The sequence below is a fragment of the Mustela nigripes genome, chromosome 3 (assembly GCF_022355385.1).
Source record: "Mustela nigripes isolate SB6536 chromosome 3, MUSNIG.SB6536, whole genome shotgun sequence".
Classification (NCBI taxonomy): Eukaryota; Metazoa; Chordata; class Mammalia; order Carnivora; family Mustelidae; genus Mustela; species Mustela nigripes.
In genome coordinates, this window is record NC_081559.1 from 149,928,880 (window position 1) to 149,953,720 (window position 24,841).

The 24,841-nt window shown below is 33.2% G+C and overlaps 1 protein-coding gene across 1 annotated transcript in view; it reads left to right on the forward strand.

The window, feature by feature from the left end:
- The window catches only part of CNBD1 (cyclic nucleotide binding domain containing 1), a 327,798-nt gene that overhangs the window by 250,649 nt on the left and 52,308 nt on the right, over positions 1–24,841 (forward strand). The window contains exons 7-8 of the mRNA XM_059395519.1: positions 21,012–21,149; positions 22,376–22,508. Coding sequence (XP_059251502.1) covers positions 21,012–21,149; positions 22,376–22,508 — 271 coding nt within the window. The remainder of the gene's footprint in view (positions 1–21,011; positions 21,150–22,375; positions 22,509–24,841) is intronic.

Here is a 24,841-nt window from a genome sequence, read left to right on the forward strand (position 1 = left end):
GCCACAAGGATCAAGATGACTGAAAAAGTAGGCCAGAAACCCCTGACCAAATAAGGAAGAAAAAAAGCAGCAAATCCTGCTTCAAAGAAATTCCCACTCCAAGTAATAAATATTCCACTTTCCTGTTAACAACTGTCAATAAAAGATAAAAACCCATACCCCAGAGGCATAGCGCTCTCTCTCTCTCTCTCTCTCTAACTCACCAGCTCTCATATCTCAGGAGTGTACTTTCACTTTAATAAACTTTTCCACTTGTGTCTCTCCACTGTGCTAATTTGTCCTTGAATTCTTTCTTGTGAGTAGATCTTTGGCAACATCTTTGGGATTGGCTAGGTTGAGGACTCGGGGCTTGGAGTCTCTCCTGTCCAGATGGAAATAATTCCTTCATTTCATTGTTCTCATATTACCCAAAAGGCCATTGTATATCTCCCCTGACTGATAAGTGGGAAAATACTGAAGTAACTGTTATAGGATGATTATTATTACATTAGAGATCCAGAAATAGATTGGTAAATTAGAGCTGCAGAGAGAATTAATAAACAGAATTGATCACATAAGGACCAAATTCAGGGAATGAAGATTTAGAACCACTATTGGGGAAATAATTACAGAAAGGAAAGAAAGAAAGAAAAACAAAATATTAAACATGACTTGAATAGTCATGATTGCAAGATGTGGGATTTATGAGAAAATGAGAATTTAGTTAAATAGGGATGTCAACAACTGGAAGGTTGAGTTTAAGTCATTGATAAAATTATTTTATCATATACAAAATAGAGAAAAAAGAAAGGTCTCTAAATTAGAGAAGACAATTTTAGATTGGGTTTTATATGAATTATATTCATGGAGAAATGCCCAGTAGGCACTTTGAGAAGTGACTGGCATATAGATACAGGTCAGAAATGTAGAGAGATTTAACAGTATTCCAAATAATGGTGATACCATGTCATTAGAATTGAGTTCTCAGACAGTAGAGCTCCCATAAGTGCAGACCAGAGACTTGAGGACTAATCTTTGGGAAAGGCTCCCACTCACTGAACATGAGAGGAAAGTAGGAGTGGTAAAAAGAAGCGGAGAAAGAGATTTCAGAAAGACTATTGTAACAATGAACAAAAGATGTTATTTCAGTGCCGTCTAGCTTATTTGTATTGTCCAATCAAAGTAATTTGTTATCATCAGTAGTCAATTATTTGTTATAATCACATGTTTTGGGTTATGTCGTCTATCTCACACAAAGTAAATGGAAGCGCTTGTGAGGGTAAGGGGCTTGGAAATCGCCACTCTGTTGTATCAACAAATAAAAAGCTGAATAGGCTGTAATTCAACAACTCTACTTGTATCCATGAAAGAAGGTAGGGCAAAGGGCGAACAGCCTGTAAGATTAGAAAGACAAAGGCAAATATATGGCACAAGATTACAGGAGCACAAACTCAGAAGTAGAAACCAGGTAGAGAGCCAGTGTGGGAGGTAGATAAAGATGAACCCTAACAAATTATTGGTAGCTCAGTATAGACAACTCTGAGAGTTAAAATCTCTAGGGAAGGGTGCCTGGGTGGCTCAGTGGGTTAGGCCGCTGCCTTCGGCTCAGGTCATGATCTCAGGGTCCTGGGATGGAGGCCCGCATCGGGCTCTCTGCTCAGCAGGGAGCCTGCTTCCTCCTCTCTCTCTGCCTGCCTCTCTGCCTGCTTGTGATTTCTCTCTGTCAAATAAATAAATAAAATCTTTAAAAAAAAAAATCTCTAGGGAAACCTGGTCTTAGTGGGACCTACACAATATTGTGAAATCCAGAAGTACAGAGAACACAAAGCAGGATAAATACCAACCAAACAGACAAACAAACTAAAACAAGACTACACATTATCAACTGTCACTGATAAGCTAAGGGCTCTCATAGGTAAAGTAGACAACATGTAAGACTGAATGGGCAATGCAGAGAGATTGAATCTTAAGAAAGAAACAAAGAAAAATGTTAGAAATCAAAAACACTAACAGAAATCAAGAATACCTTTGATGGGCTTATTAGCTTACTTGACATGGTTGAGGAAAGAATCTCGGCTTGAGGATATCTCATTAGAAATCTCCAAAAGTGAAATGCCAAGAGAAGGAAGACTAAAAACAGAACAAAATATTCAAGGACCCTGGGACAACTACAAAAGGTGTAACATGTGCATCATGAGAATACCAAAAGGAGAAGAAAGAGAAAAGAACAGAAGAAATACTAGAAGCAATAATGACTGATAGTTTCTCCAAATTAATGTCAGACAATAAACCTCAGATCCAGAACCTCAGAGAACTCTAAGCAGGATAAATACCAAACCAAAACAAAATAAAACAAAACAACAAACACCTACATGTTGGCATTTCATTTTAAAATGATAGAAATATCAAGAAAAAAATTTTGAAAGAAGCCAGAGAAAATAAAATCATCTTACATATAGAGCAACAAAGAATTTCTTCTGATTTAGCAGATACAATGTAAGCAAGAAGAGTGGACTGAAATATTTAAAATGTTCAGCAAAAAAACCCCACCAACCTAAAATTCTGTACCCTGGGAATTATTTTTCAAAACTGATGAAAAACAAAGACTTTCTCAATTTGTTGGTGGTATAAGTAGATGCCTGCAATGAATGTTAAATCTTTAGAGAGAAAGGAAATAATATAAGTCAAAAACTAAGATCTACACAGAAGAAAGGAAGAGGATCAGAGAAGGAATAAGTAAGACAAAATAAAAACTCCTTAATTTTCTTCTTTATCCTACATATAACACCTTTTCCAAAATAATAATGGCAACACTGTATTTGACTATGTATGCTTATGAATATATATACACATGCTTATGAATATATATACACATGTGTGTATAAATATATATATATGTTTTACTATGTTTATGTATAAACAAATGACAGTGATGATAAAAGGAGTAAGAGGGAGAATTAAGATTGTTATTATGAAGTACTCATACTATCCAATTCCAAAAAAGTATACAAAGAATTATACATCATGACCAAGTAGGATTTATCCCAGTTGTTCAAGGCTGATTCCACATTCGAAAATCAATTTATGTAATTGATCACACCAACAGATGAAAAAACAAAATTACATGATCATAACAACAGGTGCATAAAAGGCATTTGACAAAATACAATACCCATTCTTGACAAAAGCTCTCACTCAGTAAACCAGGAAGAGAAGGAAACTTTCTAAACTTGATGAAAACTCTACAGAAAAATCTACAATTAGCATCATACTTAATGATTAGAAGCATAAAGCTTTCCCACTAAGATTAGGTATTAGGCAAATATGTTCTTTCTCACAATTCCTTTTAAACATTATAATGATAGTCTTTGCTTATTCAATAAATAAAGAAACGGAAAGAAAAAAGAAAAGGAAAGCAAGAGATATACAGATTGAGATGGAGGAAATAAAACTTTTTTATAGAGGACATGACTATCTATGTAGAAAATCTGAAAGCATCAACCAAAAACTCTAGGAACTTAGTACAGCAAAGTTACAGAATATAAAGTTAATATAAAAAGTCAGTTTTCTGTATACTAACAGTGAGCAAGTGGAATATGAAATGAAAAACACAAAACCATTTGTGTTAGCACCCCTAATAACGAAATATTTTGATACAAAACTACTGTAATATGTATAAGATCCATATGAGGAAAACTACAACATTCTGATGAATAAAATAATAAATGGAGAGATATTCCATGTTTAGGAGAAGAAGTTTCAATATTGCCAACATGACAGTTCTTCCCAACTTGATCTATAGATTCAATGCAATCCCAATCAAATTCCTAGAAAGTTATTTTATAGATATCAACAAATGGAACCTGAGGTTTATATGAAGAGACAAAAGACCGCAAAATTGCCAACCCAATATTGAAGCAGAACAAAGTTGGAGGATTGATACTACCCAACTTCAAGACTTTCTATAAAGCTACAATAATTAAGACAGTGTGTTACTAGTGAAAAAATAGGTAAATAGATAAATGGAACAGAATAAAGAGGCCAGAAATAGAGCCTTATAAATGCTGCCAACTGATCTTTGACAAAAGAGCAAAGCAATACAATGGAGTAAATGCAGTCTTTCAACAAATAGTGCTAGAACAGCTAGACATCCACATGCAAAAAATGTCTAGACACAGACCTTACACCCTTCACAAAGGGTAACTCAAAATAGATCACAGACCTAATTGTAAAACACAAAATGATAAAAACTCCTAGATGATAACATAGCAGAAAACCTAGATGACCTTGGGTATGGTGATGACTTTTTAGATACAACACCAAAGATACAATCTGTAAAAGGAATAATTGACAGGCTGTACTTTACTAAAATTACAAACTTCTGGTCTACAAAAAGATAATATCAAGTGAATGGGAAGACAAGCCACAGACTGGGAGGAAGTATTTTCAAATAATGAATCTGACGAAGATCTGTTACCTAAAACACTTAAAGAACTCCTAATTAAATCTCAACAGTAAGAAAGCAACCAACCTGGACCAAAACAAAATGGATCAAAAACCTTAACAGGGGTACCAGGTGGTGGGTATTATAGAGGGCACGGACTGCATGGAGCACTGGGTGTGGTGAAAAAATAATGAATACTGCTATGCTGAAAAGAAATAGATTTAATTAAAAAAAAAAAAAAAACCTTAACAGAGACCTCACCAAAGAAGATATGCTGGTGGCAAATAAACATATGAAAAGATACTCCACATCATTTTTCATTAGGAAAATGCAAATTAAGGCAGCAATGAAATGCCTCTATACACCTATTGGAATAGCCAAAATCTGTTAATACTGACAATACCAAAGGCTGGTGAGGATGCAGAACAACAGCATTTCATTCATTGCTGATGGAAATGCAAAATGGTACAGCCACTTTGGAAGGTCATTTGGTGGTTTCTTACAAAACTAAATATGCTCTTACTATATGATTCAACAGTTACACTTTGTGGTATTTGTCCAAATGAAAATTTAGGCCCACACAAAACCCTGCACAGAGATGTTAATAATAGCTTTTCTCATAATTGCCAAAAACTTGAAAGGAATACGATGTTTTTTGTTAGGTGAGTGGATAATTAAACTGTGATGTATCCAGACAATGAGATATTATTTGGTGCTAAAAAGAAATGAGCTATCAAGTCATGAACAGATATGGAAGAAGATTAAATGCATATTACTAAGTGAAAGAAGCCACTTTGAGAAGGCTACATAGTGTGTAATTCTAACTATATGACATTCTGGAAAAGATACAACTATGAACACTTTAAAAAATTTAGTGGTTGCCAGGAGTAATAGTGGGAGAGGGAAAGATGAATAGGCAGAGCACAGAGGATGTTTAGGGCAGTGAAAATAGTCTGTATGATTTTATGATCTATGTCATTATACATTAATGTCCAAATCTTTAGCATGTACTACACCAAAAAATGAACCAAACAGTTACTTAGGGAGTTTGGGTGATAATTATGTCTCAATTTAGGTTCATCCTTGCTTAAAAAATTGTACTATTCTGGTGAGTGACGTTGATGATGAGGGAAAATATATATGTGTGGGGCAGGGAATATATGGGAAATCTCTGTACCTTCCTCTCATTTTTTTTTAAAGATTTTTATTTATTTATTTGACAGACAGAGATTACAAGTAGACAGAGAGGCAGACAGAGAGAGGAAGGGAAGCAGGCTCCCCGCTGAGCAGAGAGCCCGATGTGGGGCTCGATCCCAGGACCCTGGGATCATGACCCGAGCCGAAAGCAGAGGCTTTAACCCACTGAGCCACCCAGGCGCCCACCTCTCATTTTTATTGTAAACCTAAAATTACTCTAAAAATAATCTCCAAAGATGTAATTGGGGCACAACAGTTGTGACCCAAGGAGTCAGGGACAATTTGAAGCCAGTGAAGGTGGTGGGAAGAAAGGACTGAAACAGAAAATTAAGAAAAGATCACAGGATATAAGATTTAAAGGTACTGGAAATAAACCTTGTGCATGTTGAAAATTTACTGAATAGTTATCATTTTTATTTACTCTTTGATTTTTATTTACCTGATTAAAGTACATCTGTGCATGAAAGTAGACCTGTGCTGTAAAGAGGGAAAAAAATGATTACAGTTTTTCAAGAGAAAGGAAAGCCAGTTAGAATAATTTATTCCTCTCATTTAACACATAGATTTCAATTTCCTAAATTTTTGAAGAATATGTAAGTGCAGCCAATTTTTAAAAAGATAATTAATATGAAAACCAATACCTATAATTATCATTTTTCAATATTCACTAGCTATCTTTCCTCACCTATTCTGCACCTGGCTTTGAGCATACACAGATAGCACAGAGAAGTGATTGAGCCAGCTCAGGTTCTGAAGCCAGACTGACTGCTTGAGTTCCAATTTTGGTTCTGCCACTTACCAGCTGTGTGACCTTGGAAAAGTTGCCTAGCCTTCTGAGTCTAATTTTCATCCATAAAAAAATGAATATAGTAATAAACTCAGGTCAGAGTGTTGTTATGGGTATTCAGTGAGCTAATATTTATAAAGTCTTGAGTATGGTGCCTAGTATCAGAAAATATTCTATGTCTTTATTAAGCAGAATAAGACAATAAATAGAATAGATGCTGTAAGATTAATGTGCATATAAAATATGTTTTCAAAACAAAACAAAATCAAAAAACAAAAAAATAAAATATGTTTTCTTATAATATGATCATAACTATAAAACCACAATTTCAAATTAAGAATATTATACTCATGGAAGAAGTACTTGAATAACTGCATAATTAAACCTTTTGCATCCAGGCATCCTGGGAGGCTCTTTCATTGGCCAGCAATGGAAACTTATGCAGTTGACCAGACTTAATCTATCCCAGGTTGCTCTTCAGATTGATATAGGTGTCTCACCATTGCAGTTGTTCCACATTTCCAATAGTTTATTTCCTCTTCAACAAATCCAACCCTTCTTACTCTCTGAGTCAGCAGTTTGAGGACCAATGTCTTTCTTTCCACGCTAAACATCAGTAATTTAAAAAAAGATCTTAAACAATAAAAATGATTTTTTTGGTTCTGTATAGCAAATGTTTTTTTTCACTAGCACTGTAAATCTTTAAAGTGCTCTTTTGAGATTCTTTACAGCTGGTGAAAATACATAGTAATAAATTCCTTGAAATTGCCTTTCTGTGTTGCTAAAAGTTCCTCCATCAGTTTGCCTTCCTTAATGGTTGGTTTTCCTTAAGAGTGATTTGATTCTTCCCACTTGTTCAAGCAACAAACAACCTCAATGTTTTATTCAGTGTTCTTTGATGTTTCAATTCACCTCAAGTTCTTTGTAATAGAGCTTTCTTACTATATACTATTTCTTTCTTTGGAGCATTTGAAAGTAAACCACCAATTATTTGAGATGTGTCTGAGCATAGTGCTTCTCTGAAGATCAAAAACCGTTTTTTGGTTTTGGGTTTTTTTTTTTTCCCCCTATAGGACTGGGCTTGACCATGAAAAGTGTTCTTTTGGTGACTTGTATATTTCTTACAGATTACTGACAGCTAGAGGTATGATGATACCACTTAGAGTATCACAGAAATGGAATTTGTGCTTCTTTTTGCATTGTTGATGGCAAAAAGTCCAAGTACATTAAGGCATAATTCAAGAACTGTGCTTTGTTCCTAATAAATTCTTTATTGAACACAGTATAGATGGCTGAACATTATATTTTTATTAATTGTTAGAAGTTTAAAAAGAATTAGAACAGCAAAAACATTCTGACTGAGTCTCAGGCAAGGTTCCTCCCTTTAACAGCATTATTTTTAAATTACAGATTTAATTATTTTATTTCCTTTCCCTGCTTTTGAGAATCCCATTAGCATATGCCCTGGTCAAAGGCAGGAATATAAACTTCCACTTGGTTCTGCCAGTTGAGATAGAGAGTGATGAAATTCACCACTTTAGCATCCAAAATCTTTGAATACTTCAAGAGATCTTTATTTATTCTGATAAAAGATTATATTTTGGCATTTTTCTAATGTTCAGTTTAGTTACAACAGACATTTTTAACACCTACTATGTGTTTGGTACTGAGATAAATAAATTGTTTTGGCCTTAGAGATGATGATGATGTGGTAGAGATGGCTGGAAATGCAGCTGAAAGTTTCAGTTTGATGGTGTGAATTGGTGAATAAATAAACAAGCCTTTTGGTGGGAGCAAAAATTCAGAGCACCAGGCTCTGCTTTGAGAATAAGGATTGAACTTCCTTGATTTATGTGTAACTCCCTTTATATATGTTTATTACATAATATTGCCTGAAAAATATGATCACAACCATAGTGGTATATGGTGGCCTCAACTCTGTTTTTCTTTAATTAAAATAATTTTTGTATTTACTTAGTGTCCTTGTCAATTATGATGACCATTATTCTCTTTATAAGCTTGTCATTTGTATGGAAACTCTGTGTGTGTGTGTGTGTGTGTGTGTGTGTGTGTGTGTGTGTGTGTTTGTATAATAATACTGGAAATCAATTCTTACTTATTTTTAATTGGCTTAATTAACTGGCTTATATTTTTCCCAAACAATTATTTAAGAAGCTGCTTTTACCCATCTTCAGAAATCCATCTGCATAAATGAAACCGGACAAAATATACAGCTAACAGACTATATTATTGAAAATCAGAAAATGTTTAGTAAAAGTTTTAGTAAACCTCCACCGTAACACATTCTGGATGATGATAATTCCTTAAAAAGTTGGCTAAGACTTTACTCAGCCAACATATAAATGAACACATACACACAGAAAAACACATGCACAATTATTTGAAGAAAAAAATTGTCTGTGTAACTGTTTTCTAAAAGGATTTGCTTTATATCCACATACAGTAATTTTTCATATAACAAGAGTGGATCTGTCAATTTCTTCTAAGATGAGCACAGTGATAAACTTAAAGGACTTTATAGCAGATTAGTTATATTTTACCAAAGCAAACAAATTTCCCAAGCTTCATACTTTACTCCTAGGAAAGTTCAATAGATGTTTAGATGATATAGTCTACTTATATTTAACATATGATAAGCCTAAAAATATGACTTCCAAGGCCAAAGAAAATTAAATGTAAAACGTTTTGAGGAACAGAAGGGCTACTACAGGAGGAAATATATCAATTAAAAAACCTGGAAACCATAATTTTTAAAATGTAAATTATATGAATATCACATTTTAGAAGTACTCTTTTATACCATATAGTATATCATGTAAAATATATTATTGTATGTTAAATGTTAGTCATTTTTACTTCATCTTATGGAATGATATTTATACATTTTTAAGGTTAAAACATAAATAATAATAAAGTATATGGGTCTTAATAATATTAATGAAGCTCTGTGGGGTTGAAAAACTCAAGACCTTGGGCATAATCTGACTACAGCTTTTTTTTTCTTTTGTGGATAAAGTTTTATAAGTATACAACCACACCCATTTGTTATATACTGTTTGTGACTACTTCTACTCCAAAATGGAAGAGTTGAATCGTAGTAACAGAGACTATAGGTCCCATAAAACTGAAAATGTAAGCGTTCTAGTCCATTACAGAAAAAGTTCACCAACCCCTTCCTTTAAATGAAAACAACTAAAGAACTGATTAAAATGTAACAAATCATTATTTGTGTTATAAATGCATTTTTAAAAAGATTTTATTTATTTATTTGATAGAGAGACAGCAGAGGGAGAGGGATAAGTAGCCTTCCTGCTGAGCAGGGAGACCGATGCAGGACTCAATCCCCAGAACCTGGGATCATGACTTGAACCGAAGGCAGATGCTTAACCATTTGAACGACCCAGGCACCCCTAAATGCATTGTTGATATTACAATAAAAGAATTCACAAAAATACAGTTAGAAAATATCATTAATAAAAAGATTCTATTAAATAGATATGTAAAATATTGAGTAATGAGAAAAATAATAAAAATTGTTGTTGTGATACTTTTTGGAGAACATTATTTGTATTCCTAAAACATATAAGAGAAGACTTAAATATAGCTACCCTACATTTAGGGATAGGAACATTTAATATTTTAAGATGACAAGTCTCCCAAAAAGATCTTTAGGTTTCTTGCAATTTCAGTCAAAAAAATCCAAGTAGTTTTCTTGTAGAACTTGCCAATTGGTCCTAAAAATTATACTAAACAGCCAAAAGCTAAAAACAGCTAGGTACTCTGAAGATGACACTTACGGAAGGGATTCTTTTTCTACCAGATATCAAGACTTAAAACTAGGCTATATAATTGATATAGTGTTTTTATAATGATTACTAATGGCTTAGATGAACATATATATGAGCAATCAGAGTCCAAAAATAAGATCCACATATGTAAACACTCTTGATGTAAACTAGTATCATGAAAAACAGTGGGGAAATTTGTGGGATGATTTAATAATATGAGCTAAGGAAATTGGTTACCTATGTAAATAGAATAAATAAACCCGCTGGTTTACTTCACGTCATACATAAAGATCAATTTAGGATCACAAGCTTAATTATAAAAGGAATTAGCTAAAAAATATTCTGAAAGAGTATGTAGCAGAATTTCTTCATGATGTCATGATAACAAAAGCTTTTGAAATAAGATACTTACAGAAGTATACTATAAGGATGTTTGTTGAAAACCAAGAAAGTTTTGGGACACCTAGGTGGCTCAATCAGTTAAGTGTCCTGCTGTTGATTTTGGCTTAGGTCATGATCTCAGTCAGCGTTGTAAGATCGAACATGCATCAGGCTCCACACTGGGCATGGAGCCTGCTTAAGATCCTATCTTTTCTTCCTCTATCCCTCCCCCCAAACAAATTTAAAATCAAAGTTTTAACTGGACCACTTTATTAAATCATACACAAAAATAAATTCAAAATGGATGAAAGACCTAAATGTGAGATAGGAAACAATCAGAATCCTAGAGCAGAACATAGGAAACATTCTGACACCGGCTATAGCTACCTCTTAGTAGATACATCTACAGAGGCAGAGGAAACAAAAGCAAAAATAAACCATTGGGACTTCATCAAGATAAAAAGTTTCTACATGGTAAAGGAAACAATCAACAAAACTAAAAGGCAACCTACAGAATGGAAGAAGATAATTGCAAATGACATATCTGATAAAAGGTTAGTCTCCAAAATCTATAAAGAACTTAACAAACTTGATACCCCTCAAAATTCTTAAATCATCAGTTAATAAATGGGCTGAAGACATGAATAGACATTTTTCCAAAGAAGGTATCTAGATCACTAACAGGCACATGAAAAGAAGCTCAACATCCTCATCAGGGAAATACAAATCAAAACTACAATGAGATAACACATCATACCTCTCAGAATGGCTAAAATTCACAGCACCAAACAATATATGTTGGCAAGGTTGTGGAGAAAAGGGAACACTTTTATATTGGTGGGAATGGAAACTGGTGCAGCCACTCCAGAGAATAATACAGAAATATTGATTTGAAGGTGCACATGCTCCCAATGTTTATAGCAGCATTATCAACCACAGACAAAATATGGAAAGAACCCAAATGTCCATTGACTGATGAATGGAAAAAGAAGGTGTGGTGTATATAAGAATATTACTCAGCCATCAAAAAGAATGAAAGCTTGCCCTTTGCAATAATGCAAATAGAGCTAGAGCATATTATGCTAAACGAAATAAGTCAGTCAGAGAGACAAATACCTTATATTTCATACATGGTATTTAAGAAATGAAACAGATGAACTTAGGGGAAAGAAAGAGATGGAAGCAAACCATAAGAGACTCTTAACTATGAAGAGCAAGCAGGGTTGCTAGAAGGGAGGTGGGTGGGAAGATGGCTAAATGGGTAATGGGTATTAAAGAAGGCACTTCTGATGACCACTAAGTGGTTATATGCAAGTGAAGAATCACTAAATTTTACTCCCCAAACTAATACGATGCTATATGTTAACTAACCAGAATCTAAATAAAAACTTTAAGCATAAAAAAAAAAAATACCAGTTAGGTTTTATTCATCCCATGATCCCTAAGTAAAGAAAAGGCACACTTTCAATGAAGATTTTTTTCAACACACATAAATAGGAAAGAACCAACATTTGGACTATATAATCACCTAAAAATCCAAAAGACAATAATAATGAAAAATACAAAACATATACATCAATCTAATGCAGAAGAGAAATTATGAATTAAAGGACTTGACAAATTCAATGAAGTTCTACCACTTTAGGAACCCAGTAAATATACAGTAAATATTTTTGACTTTAAAATAAATGCAAATAAACAACAAAAATGTATAATCAATACTATTACTTACTACCATGGGCACCTGGGTGGCTCAGTGGGTTAAGCCGCTGCCTTTGGCTCAAGTCATGATCTCAGGGTCCTGGGATCAAGTCCCACATCGGACTCTCTGCTCGGCGGGGAGCCTGCTTCCCTCTTTCTCTCTCTGCCTGCCTCTCCGTCTACTTGTGATTTCTCTCTGTCAAATAAATAAATAAAAATAAAAATCTTAAAAAAAATCAATACTATTACTTACTACCAAATTGAAAAATATTAAAAATCAGAAAATGCATAATTTTGGAGAAGCTGTGCAGAAAGACATTGCATGCATTTATGATGTATGTATGTATGTATGATGTAAGTTAGAACATGCATTTCAGAAAACAGTTTGGATATTAGATGTTAAAGTGATAACACATCCTGTAGCACAGAAACTGCATCCTTAGGCATGTATCTTAGAAAAATAGCTACATATTGTATAAGAACACACATATAATAATGCTTATATTATTATTTTATAGACAAATACTGATGACACAAATGTTCATCAGCAAAATAATTAATAAATAATCTGAGCATAATCATGCAACAATGAAAAATGAATGAACTACATCAACATGGTTGTATTTCAGAAACTTAATATTCAGCAAAAATATAATAATGTTTATTCTAATGTTACTTAAAATAATAGGTAAAGAAGAAATAGGTAAAACTATACTATAGGTAAAACTGTACTATAGTAATAGGTAAAACTATACTATAGTAATAGGTAAAACTATAGGTTTTAGAAATAGGCAAGAAATAGGTAAAATATACTCATAGAAAAGGGTAAAACAATAAGTAATAAGTGAAGAAAAAGGTAAAACTATACTATATTGTAGATACATACAGTTTTACCAAGATATAGTTATAAATTAATATCCTAATAATTAACATAATGGCTACCTCTGCCTAACTAGGAAAATTTGATTTTTTTTAGTCAGGTAGTGAGCACATAGAAGTTCATTTTATTGTTACTTTTTTATGCTTATTATTCATTGAAAAGTTTAAGAAGTAGGCTCTATAATTATAAAAGTAGAGAGTATAGTTAAGAAAATTATAGTTTTTTAATGGTGAACATGGAAAATCCCAAAGTGCAGTTCAAAGTACTTATTTTAGCTATAAGCAAAAATGTAAATATTAAATCATTTTCACATTGGGATTAGGCTGACACAGTTATTTCACTTTATATTTAAGCTTATTCAACTGAATCTTCTTTATAAGATCATATTAAACTCAGAATAAATGGATATATGAGCCATTGAATTTAGCAGTATGTGGATAAAATGTTCTATTTTGAATATAAAGTCAGAAAGCAGTGTTTCTGCTTTATTAGAAAGTCTGCTATACAAAGCTACCAAAATATATCATTTTTCATATAAAATTCAAATCACATCAGAGCAATTAATTTAAAAATGAGAAACCATATAACACATGAATGATGTTGATCCATTAAGGAACATTAGATTTCATAAGTGTTATAGCTAGTGAACATGTGATGAGCACTTATGTATGAATACCTATAATGTATTCATTTCAACATATGCTCCATTAATTTTTTACTAAGATTTACATACTAATTTTAAAAAATTTATGATTATTCAAAGTAATATTAGCTTTTACTTTAACTGACATTGTATTTCATATCATAATATAGAAGTATTTTTAGTTCTTAGTGCTACTTTAAAATAATTGTGACTATGCCACTTATATTTTCTGCAATATAATATTGCAGTGAAAGAGCAATATCACTAAATGACATGCTAGAATGATTATTTCTAGTGGTTGAATGGTATATTCCTACATATCAGAATGATTAATTTCTCCCTTGTAATAAGAAAGTAAAAATATCTCAAATAATAATGCTATAAAAATGTTTTTTCTCATCTATAACTAGTCAGCAATACTTATTTAGCACCAACTATGTTTAGAAAATTATTAGATATATTTTATTTGTCCAAATGTTATCTTTTAATTAATTGGTTTAATTTTTGAACTATACTTCTGATTAAATTATACATTCAGTATTTTCAAATTAGATAAATGAAAGTGCTGAATCATGCTGGTGACTCCTTCAGAATTAAGTGTAGTCATTTAGGACCTCTGAGGACATAGAAAAAATTGTATCTCTTTGGCAAAATCAGCAGTCCAGTGCAGAAGATACTGTATGAGTTGTTCCCTCCCAAACATAAAAAAAATTAATGCACAAAGAAATATTTGGGATATAACTGATGTTCAGTTCATGATTATCGGCTAAGCTGTGCTAATAGGATGTAGTCTGGGCTGTTAGGAGTTTTTATATTGTAGGTACTGTGACACTTATACAGGAACATGTTTCCAATGAGTTCATTGGGTACTATTTTTCACTGTTGATCTACTCCTTTCCTGCACTTGTAGATATATCTTTTATATGGACTAGAAAATTTATGATTTTTAAAAGACTTAAAAAAATACAGTTGACAGAGAAAACTCAACAGGACACACAGGTACATACAACATACATAACCTGCCAAGTAGCAAAGAGTGCTTTGTACTTACATTATTCTTATGAGTATCTGATGTGCATGAATAATTCAAACATTAGAAATTCTGCTATTGATACATTAATATTCATTCATTAATTAATCATGGATATGATCTATCCATCTACAGAGAAAGAGAAAAAGATGAAATATGAAGTATTTTGAAATACGAAGCATTTTCCCCCTTTGTATGCCTACTAGTTCCTTCCTTGTGTTAAGAAGCTGCCATCTAATTTCTCTCCATTGTTTTTTAGGAAAAGAAATTCAAAACCAGGATAAGGCTCTTCAGAATATTTTTCTAATTACAAATACTAATTTATATAAAAATTCCTGGACAATCTTGTCAGAGTCTCTATCCTTCCTTTATTTTCTATGAAAAGGGTTTAGATATTATTGTCCCATTGATTATTCTGAGTAATTTTTGTCACTCATTTTATACAGGGATGATAAGAGCAAACTAACCAAATCTAAACAATACAAAGAGAAGTAGATCTTGTTTTAAAGAAACAGTCACTTTAGTTTGCCAAAGCTCATGCTTTTGACCATGATGAGTAGCTTGCATCAACCCAATATCCCTGCTGAGAACACTAAAAAGGTGGGATAACAGCAACCAACCAAACAACTGTCTGAAGGTATTTGAGAGCAAGCAAGGGAACCAGGGGATTTGAAGGCCATGATTCAAGAAGAAAAGGAAATACAATATTTTGAGCCAGACATTTCCTGTTGCTTTCCTTTGGGGCATCTGCCAATTTTTAAGCATCATAGGGATGAGTAAGAAAAAAACAGTAGTTCAGGACTTTCAGGAGTCTTGCAGTACAAGAGTGACAAAATTTGGAGTTCAATCTACCTAGACAATCAGGATTTGAGGGACCATGATACTGGGAAAAGAAAAGCAGAGGAAAGGTAGCTTGATATGCCTTTCTTTTCTTTCAGGTATTTGCTAATTCCTAAGCTTTATAGAACTAGGGGTATCAGAGCCAGTAGGATGGATGGATGGACAGAAGTATAGATAGATTATAGATAAGTAGATAGATAGATAGTAAGGAATTGGCTCAGACAATTATGGAGACTGGCAAATCCAAAATCTGCCAAACCAATATCCAGTTTGAGTCTGAAGTCTGGAAGATGCTGTAAAACCAGGAATCACTGATATTTAGTGAGATCAGCTTGAAGGCCACTGGATAGAGAACTTCCTAAATTCTTTCTTAGTTGGTTGCAGATAAGTCTCTTTTTCTAAACAGGCCTTCAGCTGATTGGATGAGGCCTGCCGCAGAATAGAAATCAATCTACTTTATTCTGTGTACAAATTTAAAAGTTCAACTTGACCAGAAACACCCAGAATAATATTTGACCAATTTATCCAGATATTCCATGACCCAATTAAGTTGACACATAAAATTAACCATCAGAGAACACAAGTAAAAATATGCAGCTAAAAATCTAACAAGAACTGTCATCAGTCTCATAGTGCTTAACAGGTAGTTCTATGTCTAGGGGCACCTGGCTGGCTCAGTGGGTTAAGCCTCTGCCTTCAGCTAGGATCATGATCTCGGGGTCCTGCGATTGAACCCCAAATCGGGCTTTCTGCTCAATGGGGAGTCTGCTTCCCCCTCTTTTTCTGCCTGCCTCTCTGCCTACTTGTGATCTCTCTCTCTCTGGCAGATAAATAAATAAAATCTTAAAAAAAAGTTCTATGTCTAGTAAGGTAAGAAGTTCTGATACATGTTAGTCTATCAGTAGAAACCCAGAACTAAAACCAGCCTCAAATACCTCAATACCTAATGACTGGATCATGTTAATCTGCTTCTACACTCACTACTTAACTGTCAGTAGGAAAAGCATCTCAGAGGAAGATGATATCTACAGCAATAACAAGTTTTTATACTTCGTGTTCAGCACTGAATAAAAAGAATTAAATGACACATGAAAAATAAAAAAGACACATAGCAAATATTAGGAAGGCAAATTTAAACCAAATATGTCTGTAATTACATTAAATATAGAAGACTAAGTATTTTAATTACTAAACAAAGATTTTCAGGATAGATTTAAAAAAACTCCTGTATGCTGACACACCTTATTACAAATATACTGGAAGTTGCAAAATAAAATAATGGAAAAATGGTAAACCAGAATACACTAAACCAAAGAAAACTAGTGAAGCTCTACTAATAGCAGGCAAAGTAGACTTTACTACAAGAATATTATTAAAGGTAAAAAGAGATATTTCATAATTAGTGTGAAATTTATATACACTAAGAATTGTTACCTCAAGTGTATAAACATTGATGGAAAAAAAGAGAAAGAGAGAGAGAGGGAAGGAAGGAGGGAAAGAAAGAGAGTAAAAGAAGAAAGAAAGAAAGAAAGAAGTAGAGGAGAGGAGAGGAAAGGAAAGGAAAGGAAAAGAAAGATAAAGAAATGAAGGGAAGAAGTGAGGAAAGAAAATAAGTAAACAAGTCCATGACTATAAAGGGTAATTTTAATAAGTATCACTGAGTAACTGATAAGGGACCAGACCCCCCACAAAAAAAAAGTGTCAGTGGATATATGGAAATTCTGAACAGCACAATTAACAAACTTGATCTAATAGACCTGTATTTTTTTCTTTTGTGTGTGGTTTATTTAATTGTTCTCTTTATAAATTCTTTTTTTAAAATAATTTGGGATTTTATCTAATTATTTGTTTTTGTTGCTCATAATAAGTCAGCTTATAGGTTTTAGATATTTTAGGGACATGGTAAATTTCATCACTTTATTTTTGTGTCATTATGTTTATTTTTTGCATCCATAAAGGACCAATTTCTGTATTATTAAATTTTCAATTTTAACTAAGAAAAGCTATATAATCTTTTTTCTTTCCTAGTTCCAAAGTATAAAGATTCACTCTCAAAACATTTTTTTTTTGTCTTCTTGCTCTTCTCTTTGGAGTTATTGTTGTAAAACTATTTTAAATATATGTTATTTTAAAGTACCACATATTAGTTTGTTATTTTAAAAATAGTTTAAAAAATTAGCTATAAAAATTAGTTATTTTAAAAATATTATATGCTGATAAATTTTATTTACATTCACCAATTTTTTTTATCTACTGTTTTGTACTCCTCTTTGGATTCAGTATTGTTCTAGCTAAAATTCTTCTTTTTAAATTTGTTTCACATGATGTCAAAAATTGGCTTGATGCTTGTTTTTCTTCATTCCATATTCCTATTTTAAGTAAATATAGAATTCTAGCTTGAAACTTATTTTTTCTGAGCACTTTGAAGATGACATAGTTATAGGACAGAATGGAAATATAAATATTAATAATTTAAATAATTCAGTAATATAGTAATTAAGTTGTACAACAATGTTTACATATAGATCATATGTAAAAAATATTGGAAATGTAATACTTTCCTAATAATATTAGGGAATTTGATGATATTGTTAACACATCAAGTAAGAAACCCTTAAGAGTATTAAAGTCATAAAGGACTTATGCTTTCATAACAGTTTAATAGGTAATACAAACTAAGTCTTATCCTAAAAACAATTAGAAAATTTGGAAAACTATATGTAGAAAATATCTACTTGAATATACTGATCACTATCAAGATGATGAAGGGGTACCTGGAGGAGGAAGATATAGTACACCAAACAAAACCTGAGCAGGAATACAAAATACAAATATATATCTAAGTTTTGTATATTCCTTTATTTCTAAGACTCATCTTTTCCCTATTCTGGAAAATTTGGTGCTGTTGTCACTGACCTGATATTTATTCATCTCCCATTATTTTTAGTTCCTTCTAGAAATCCTAGTACATGTATACTGAATGCTCTCCATCTGTCTTCCATATCTTTTAAATTCTTATTTCAAACTTCTTCTATATTTTATGTTTTACTCTGAATGCTTTTCTCATGTTTTATCCATTTTGTGAATTATCTCTTACATTTTAATTAATGTGTTCATTGAGTTTTTTAATAACTTCCTATAATTTTTTACTTATAAAAGTTTTAATTTTGTTCTTTTATAAAATGCAAATGCAGTAAGATCTAATAAGTTAATTGTAAATAGATTCTTTTAGATTTTTTTTCAAGTTCTCTGTTGAGTTACCCTCATAGGAGTTTTGTCACTTGTGAAGCTTTTAAGTTTTTATTGTGATTTTTTTATTAGTAGGGATTGCTTCTTATGTGAGTTCCTTTTATTCTCAATTCATCCATAGGGTTTTAAATTTGCACTTTCCTGGATCCTAGGTACTAGATGTGTACCAGATTGTAGAGTAATTTTTAAGCTTTGAGTCCTGTACCATGTATAAATGTATACTCTTCACCTACAAAAGTTAGAGACCTAGGATCCTGATTTTGTGACAACTGTACCCAGTTCCCTAGCTAGACTAGTGGAGGCAACAAAGTCTAGGCAACAAACTAGACTTTGTTGCCTCCATTTCACAAAGAGGTGATCCTCCAAGGTGCTGCCTCCTGATGGTGCATGGGAGAATAAAGCACAAACAAGTCAGCTGCAGCTGCAGGGGAAGGGGAGCAGGGGTCAGTAGAAAAGACTGTCACCCCAAACAACTCCTCAGTCTCATGTTTATTAGAAAGTGGGTAACAATCAACAAAGAAACCGGAGATAATACATTGACCATGAGTCTTGTAGATACGTAAGAAGATCGGCAAAGTATGTCTGGTCATGTAGTACATGACCTAGAGTGAGCAAGCCCAAACAAAAGGATTGTCTGACTAACTTCTGGTGCTCTCCAGGGAAGGGGAGATAATGGAAAAATGAAGCAGGTGGCATTGGGCCGGCCCTGAGTGAGCCAGGCATCCCCAGCTGCTCGGCTTCAAGGATGTATATCATCTTCTCCCCCAGAGGCCTATTGCCAGTACATGTTTTTCTTAAGGCTATATCTAAGCATGCTTCATAACTAGTGTATTTTCTCATAGGTTATATTTTAAGCAGTACTTCATTCTTAGGGACAGTTACACAAGGTCTTAGGCTTTAGGTAAGAGGGCTCAATTCCAGTTCCTTGCTTTGTGTGGTCCTGGGTCTCATTTCCTACTCCTACATGTATGACAAATCCCAGAGCTCCACTTTTTAGGCCTTTATCCTAGTTTGATATCACGATGAACCACTTCAGCTTCATCAGTGTCTGTTTAAAATTCCTCTTTAATTCTGAACTTGCAGATTCAAGCTCAGCTATCCATTCAACTCAAAAGAAAACAATTCAGCCTTTCTATGGATTTGAAATGGAAGAGTGGATGTCCTCTCATATTATCTTAGGCGTATAGACCTGATGTTTTTCCTAAAAAGCTTCTCAATTTCATAGATAGAGATTATCTATGCTATATATTTTTCCCCAGGTAAACATGAATACAGGTCTTCTATGTAGCTGTATATATTCTCATTATATAGTAATAATTTACAATACATATCCTAGTGCAAAATTTTGAGGATGCTAAATATTTATCTTTTACATATTAAATTAGAAGACACTATGTGTGAATATGAGTGTGTATAAATATATATATACTTATAATTTAAATACTGCATAACAATATATTCATTTCATTATTATTACTAACATATGAGGATAATAAAATAAATAGAAGACCAAGTATGTAAGTGTATTTTTTTCTTCACTCTTTCAACAAATATTTATTGAATGTTTACTATGTTCCAAGCATTATTCTAGGTATTTAAAATGAATCAGTGGATAAAACAGAAGATCTATTCTTTTTTTTTTTAATATTTTATTTATTTATCTGACACAGAGAGAGATCACTAGTAGGCAGAGAGGCAGGCAGAGAGAGCAGGGGAAGCAGGCTCCCTGCTGTGGGACTCGATCCCAGGACCCTGAGACTCTGACCTGAGCAGAAGGCAGAGGCTTAGCCCACTGAGCCACCCAGGTGCCCCCAGAAGATCTATTCTTATAAGTTATTTCTTTCATTCTAGTTAAAAAAATGGAAACTTTTTTCTTGCCTTACGAAGGTAACATTGGGTAGAAGTATGACATCCATGCAAGACTGTTTAGATCCCCTTCTTTCACAGACTTGGAGTTTGATCTGCCATCATCTCTTTTCCAGACTCTTCTAGATTGTTTATTTCATCATCACTGGTATTTTTATGTTGATGATTGATAATGAAGTTTAAGCTACTTCTGTATTTTTTACAGCTTCGACAATGGAGTACCTTTGGAACCCTAGAAGTTGAGGCTCAGACTGAATCACAAACAAAGGAGTACTCAGTGATCACAGAAGAAGATTGTGAAATTCTTAAAATCTCTGCAAAGAATTATGCAAGATTTAAATCGGTACGAACACACACACACACACACACACACACACACACACACAATATGTGTGTAAACTCAAGCTAAGTTTTGCCTTTAGACAGATGTCCATATCTTTTTAATGTTTTAATATACTTAACTTGGAGACAAAAATATGGCTTGTTTGATGAACAATATTTAAGCTTATGATGATGATGGGTAGTTGAAGTGGAAAGAAAGGTCTCTATGGGTATATTTTATGTATATTTTTAGCACTTTGGGTTTTTCATGAATTTCAAATCCATTCATTTATCCATTCATTTATTCAGGTACTTATTCAACAAACATATGTTTTGGGTGTCAACAGCTTGTCAAGAGTTAGGGATACCAGACAAACATACAGAGAGATCTCTAAATCTGTCAGTCCACCTGAGGAAAAAGAAATACTTGGGAATGGCTAACATGCTATTTCATTGTTGTAATAGATATTAAAAACCCAGTGTTGGATGAATAGGTGATCACAATTTAATTCTGGCCCCCCAATTCTGCTACATTAAGATAACTTATTGACTTCAAGTTTACCAATTTAGTCTCCTTTAATCAACTCCAAAATTTTCCCTCTTTTTGATTTCTCCTTTATTGGTGACAGAGAAAGTTTTTTTTATAAATGACTGCATTGAAAGGCCCCCATTGTCTATGAGCTTTTCTGATAGGATCTAAGTCTGGTACAGGGGCAACAGAGCACTGGTATCAGCTACGGTTGTGTGCTCAGGTTGGAGGGAGATGAAGAGACATCCATCTTTTAGATTTAGGTCTCTAATAGTTAGGGTTTCTTTTGATACAGTTGTCTCAGTGTCAGTGGTACAGATGACTTTCTCAGAATTCAACTTCCTTCCAAATCCCTGGATTCAGAGTGGCTAGCTTTAAAAAAATCATTTTGTATGTTTTATTTCCAAAATATAAGTGTCAAGGATTCAATATTATCAAGTACAACTTTTGAGTTTAGTCTTGACTATGACAGGATTTCTTAAAAATGCTAAAACACTTATGGAAGTCTAAAAATATTATGAAAGGGGGAAAATACAATTTCAGTAGCAAATCTGAAGATTAAAATTTCAATATAGTTATGTGATCAAAGAATGATGCACCTACAAACTTCAAATGTAATTTTGTTATACAATTTACACTCATATAACTTTTATTTTTCGGTTACTGCCATTTATCTATCTACTGTACATTTTCCCTTATTTTTTAATAACCTTTTTCAGGAGAAAATAAAACTCGAAAATAAAGAAAAGGTGAAATTAATTCGTAAATGTCCATATTATGAAGAGTGGCCCACTTTATCCATACATGAGCTAGTTGCACTCATTAAATGGAAAAAATTTCCTCCAGGTCATGGTGAGTTTAATGCAATTTTGGATCATTTTCTTTACGTAACATATTATTGGAATTAGTAATTTTCATATGAGTGTTTCTCTAACTTCTTAATGTAGTCTTTTAATTGGACATTTTGATTATTGCCTATTTTTTATTAAAAAATCATTATGTATTGGCTTGAAGAGTGATCTCAGAACTTGCCTTACTTTCATATCCCTCTGTATTTCCTCATGGCCATGCCCTTCTTGCCCTATCCAGTCAATGTAAGGACAAAAGTAGAAATGCAGTGAGCAGTTCTATTCATTTTTTCTGTTCTCCTGATTGAACCTACTTAAGGAGCAAATTTGCTTCTCTGTACTTGCACTACACATTATCAGTGGAAAATATAGAGAAAAGGTGAGGCTGAGAGAAGGAATAGCAACAGTGAAACTGCCAACATTTCCAGTATTTGGCATGGCAGCGATGTGTGGATTTCCTGCTTACATGTACAGAAAAAGCATAGGTGGCATTAAGTCATTCTGTATAATTGTTTCTATCTATGAAAGCCCATTAAATGAGAGATGTCAGCTGATATGGACTGAATGTTTGTGTCCCACAAAATTCATTTATTGAAGCCCTAATCCCCAATATGATGCTATTTAGAGGTGGGACCTTTGAGAGGTGATTAAGTCACTAAAGGAAAGCCCTCATGAATGGGATTAGTGTCTTTAGATAAGAAGAGACATGAGAGATGATCTGTCTCTCTCAGCCATATAAGGATACAAGAAGGCACCTTTCTGCAATTAAGAAAGAGGGATCTTACTGGACACTGAATCTGTTGGCACCTTGATCTTCGACTTCCCAGCATCCTAAACTGTGAGAAAAAAATGCTTTTTGTTTGGGCCATCCAGGCTTTGATATTTGTTATGGCAGCCCAAACTGACTAAGACACTGCCACAAGAGGAATTATGGTAGGTGGGTCAGAGCAGCTTTAGATCTCCTTCTAGTAAGAATCCCTACTGCCCTACAAGAGACAGTCACAAATAACAGGAAGAGGTTTGCAGCCTTACCTGGCTTTTCTCTTAGTTGGACAGTGGATTATAATAGAAGATATAATGTTCAAGAGAAATACTTCCATTTCAAGGCTATAGAGCCATAAATGTAGTAAGGGATATGTTGCCAGGAGGAGAACATTTCTGAATTAAATTTAAAATTAAAATGCTAAAAAGAATGAGTCTGAGTTGCAAATTCCATAATGTGATTGTTAATAAAAAAATATGATGGAGTTAAGAAAAATCTGGCTAAGATATCCTTTGAGGGAGTCACTGTGTAATAGAAAGGTGAGGTGTAGCAAGAACCAATACAGAAGGTTATTTTATTAGAAGAAAAGTAAATATCACTAGAGGCAAGGTTATGCTTCAAAAACCAAGATTCTCTAATAAACTTGTTACATTTGTTGAGATTATAGTCATTTACAGAATTTGTTCCAAATTTCTTCCCTGTGCTTATTTTTATATTTTATTTAAAACTTTTTGAAAATATAGTGTTTAACCCATAGTTAGCCAAATACATATTTTTTCCTTGCTTGCAAAAATTGAATTTTAGATGTATTTTTGTTTATGAGACATGTTTTTCTAATGTGTTATTAATGCCACTTTTGGCCAACAGTATATTTAAGAAAGTAATTCCCTAACTTGGGAAAAATTAGGAATTGGACATTTCTAAAGTCAGCATATTTATTGTATAGAAACTTTTTTTTAATATGGGTGTTTTGATTTATCATTGGCTCCTCCTTTTGTATCAGAAATGTCACATTTTGGTCCATGCCTCATTTCCAGGGCTATTTTGTATAAAAAACAATGTCTCAGTCTTACCTATCTGTAAGAACATTAATATTTTTAGGTGATTAAAAAGGAGGAAAAAGGGACACCTGTATGGCTCAGTCAGTTAAGCATCAGACTCTTGATTTCAGCTGAGGTTATAATCTCATGAGAGATCTCTTATGAGATGAGATCTCAATCTCTTTTGAGATTGAGCCCCACAATGGGCTCCATGCTCAGCCTAGAGTCTGGTGGTTCCTCTCCCTCTGATCCTCCCCCTGCATATGCTGTCTCTCTCTCCTTCTCTCTCTCAAATAAATAAAATATAATTGAAAAATAAGAAGGAGGAAAGAAACTATAACAAATATATTTTCAGTTATGTACGTGAGACAAAAGAACATGGAATTTTAAAAAGGGGAATAATTATGAGCTTTTAATGTCTTTGATTACTAATGATAACTAATATGTGCCTCACTCTAAAATATCAACGTAAAATATTTAAATTTAGCATTAGAATTAAAGCAGTGTCTTAGGCTAATGCTGGGTTCAAGTTCT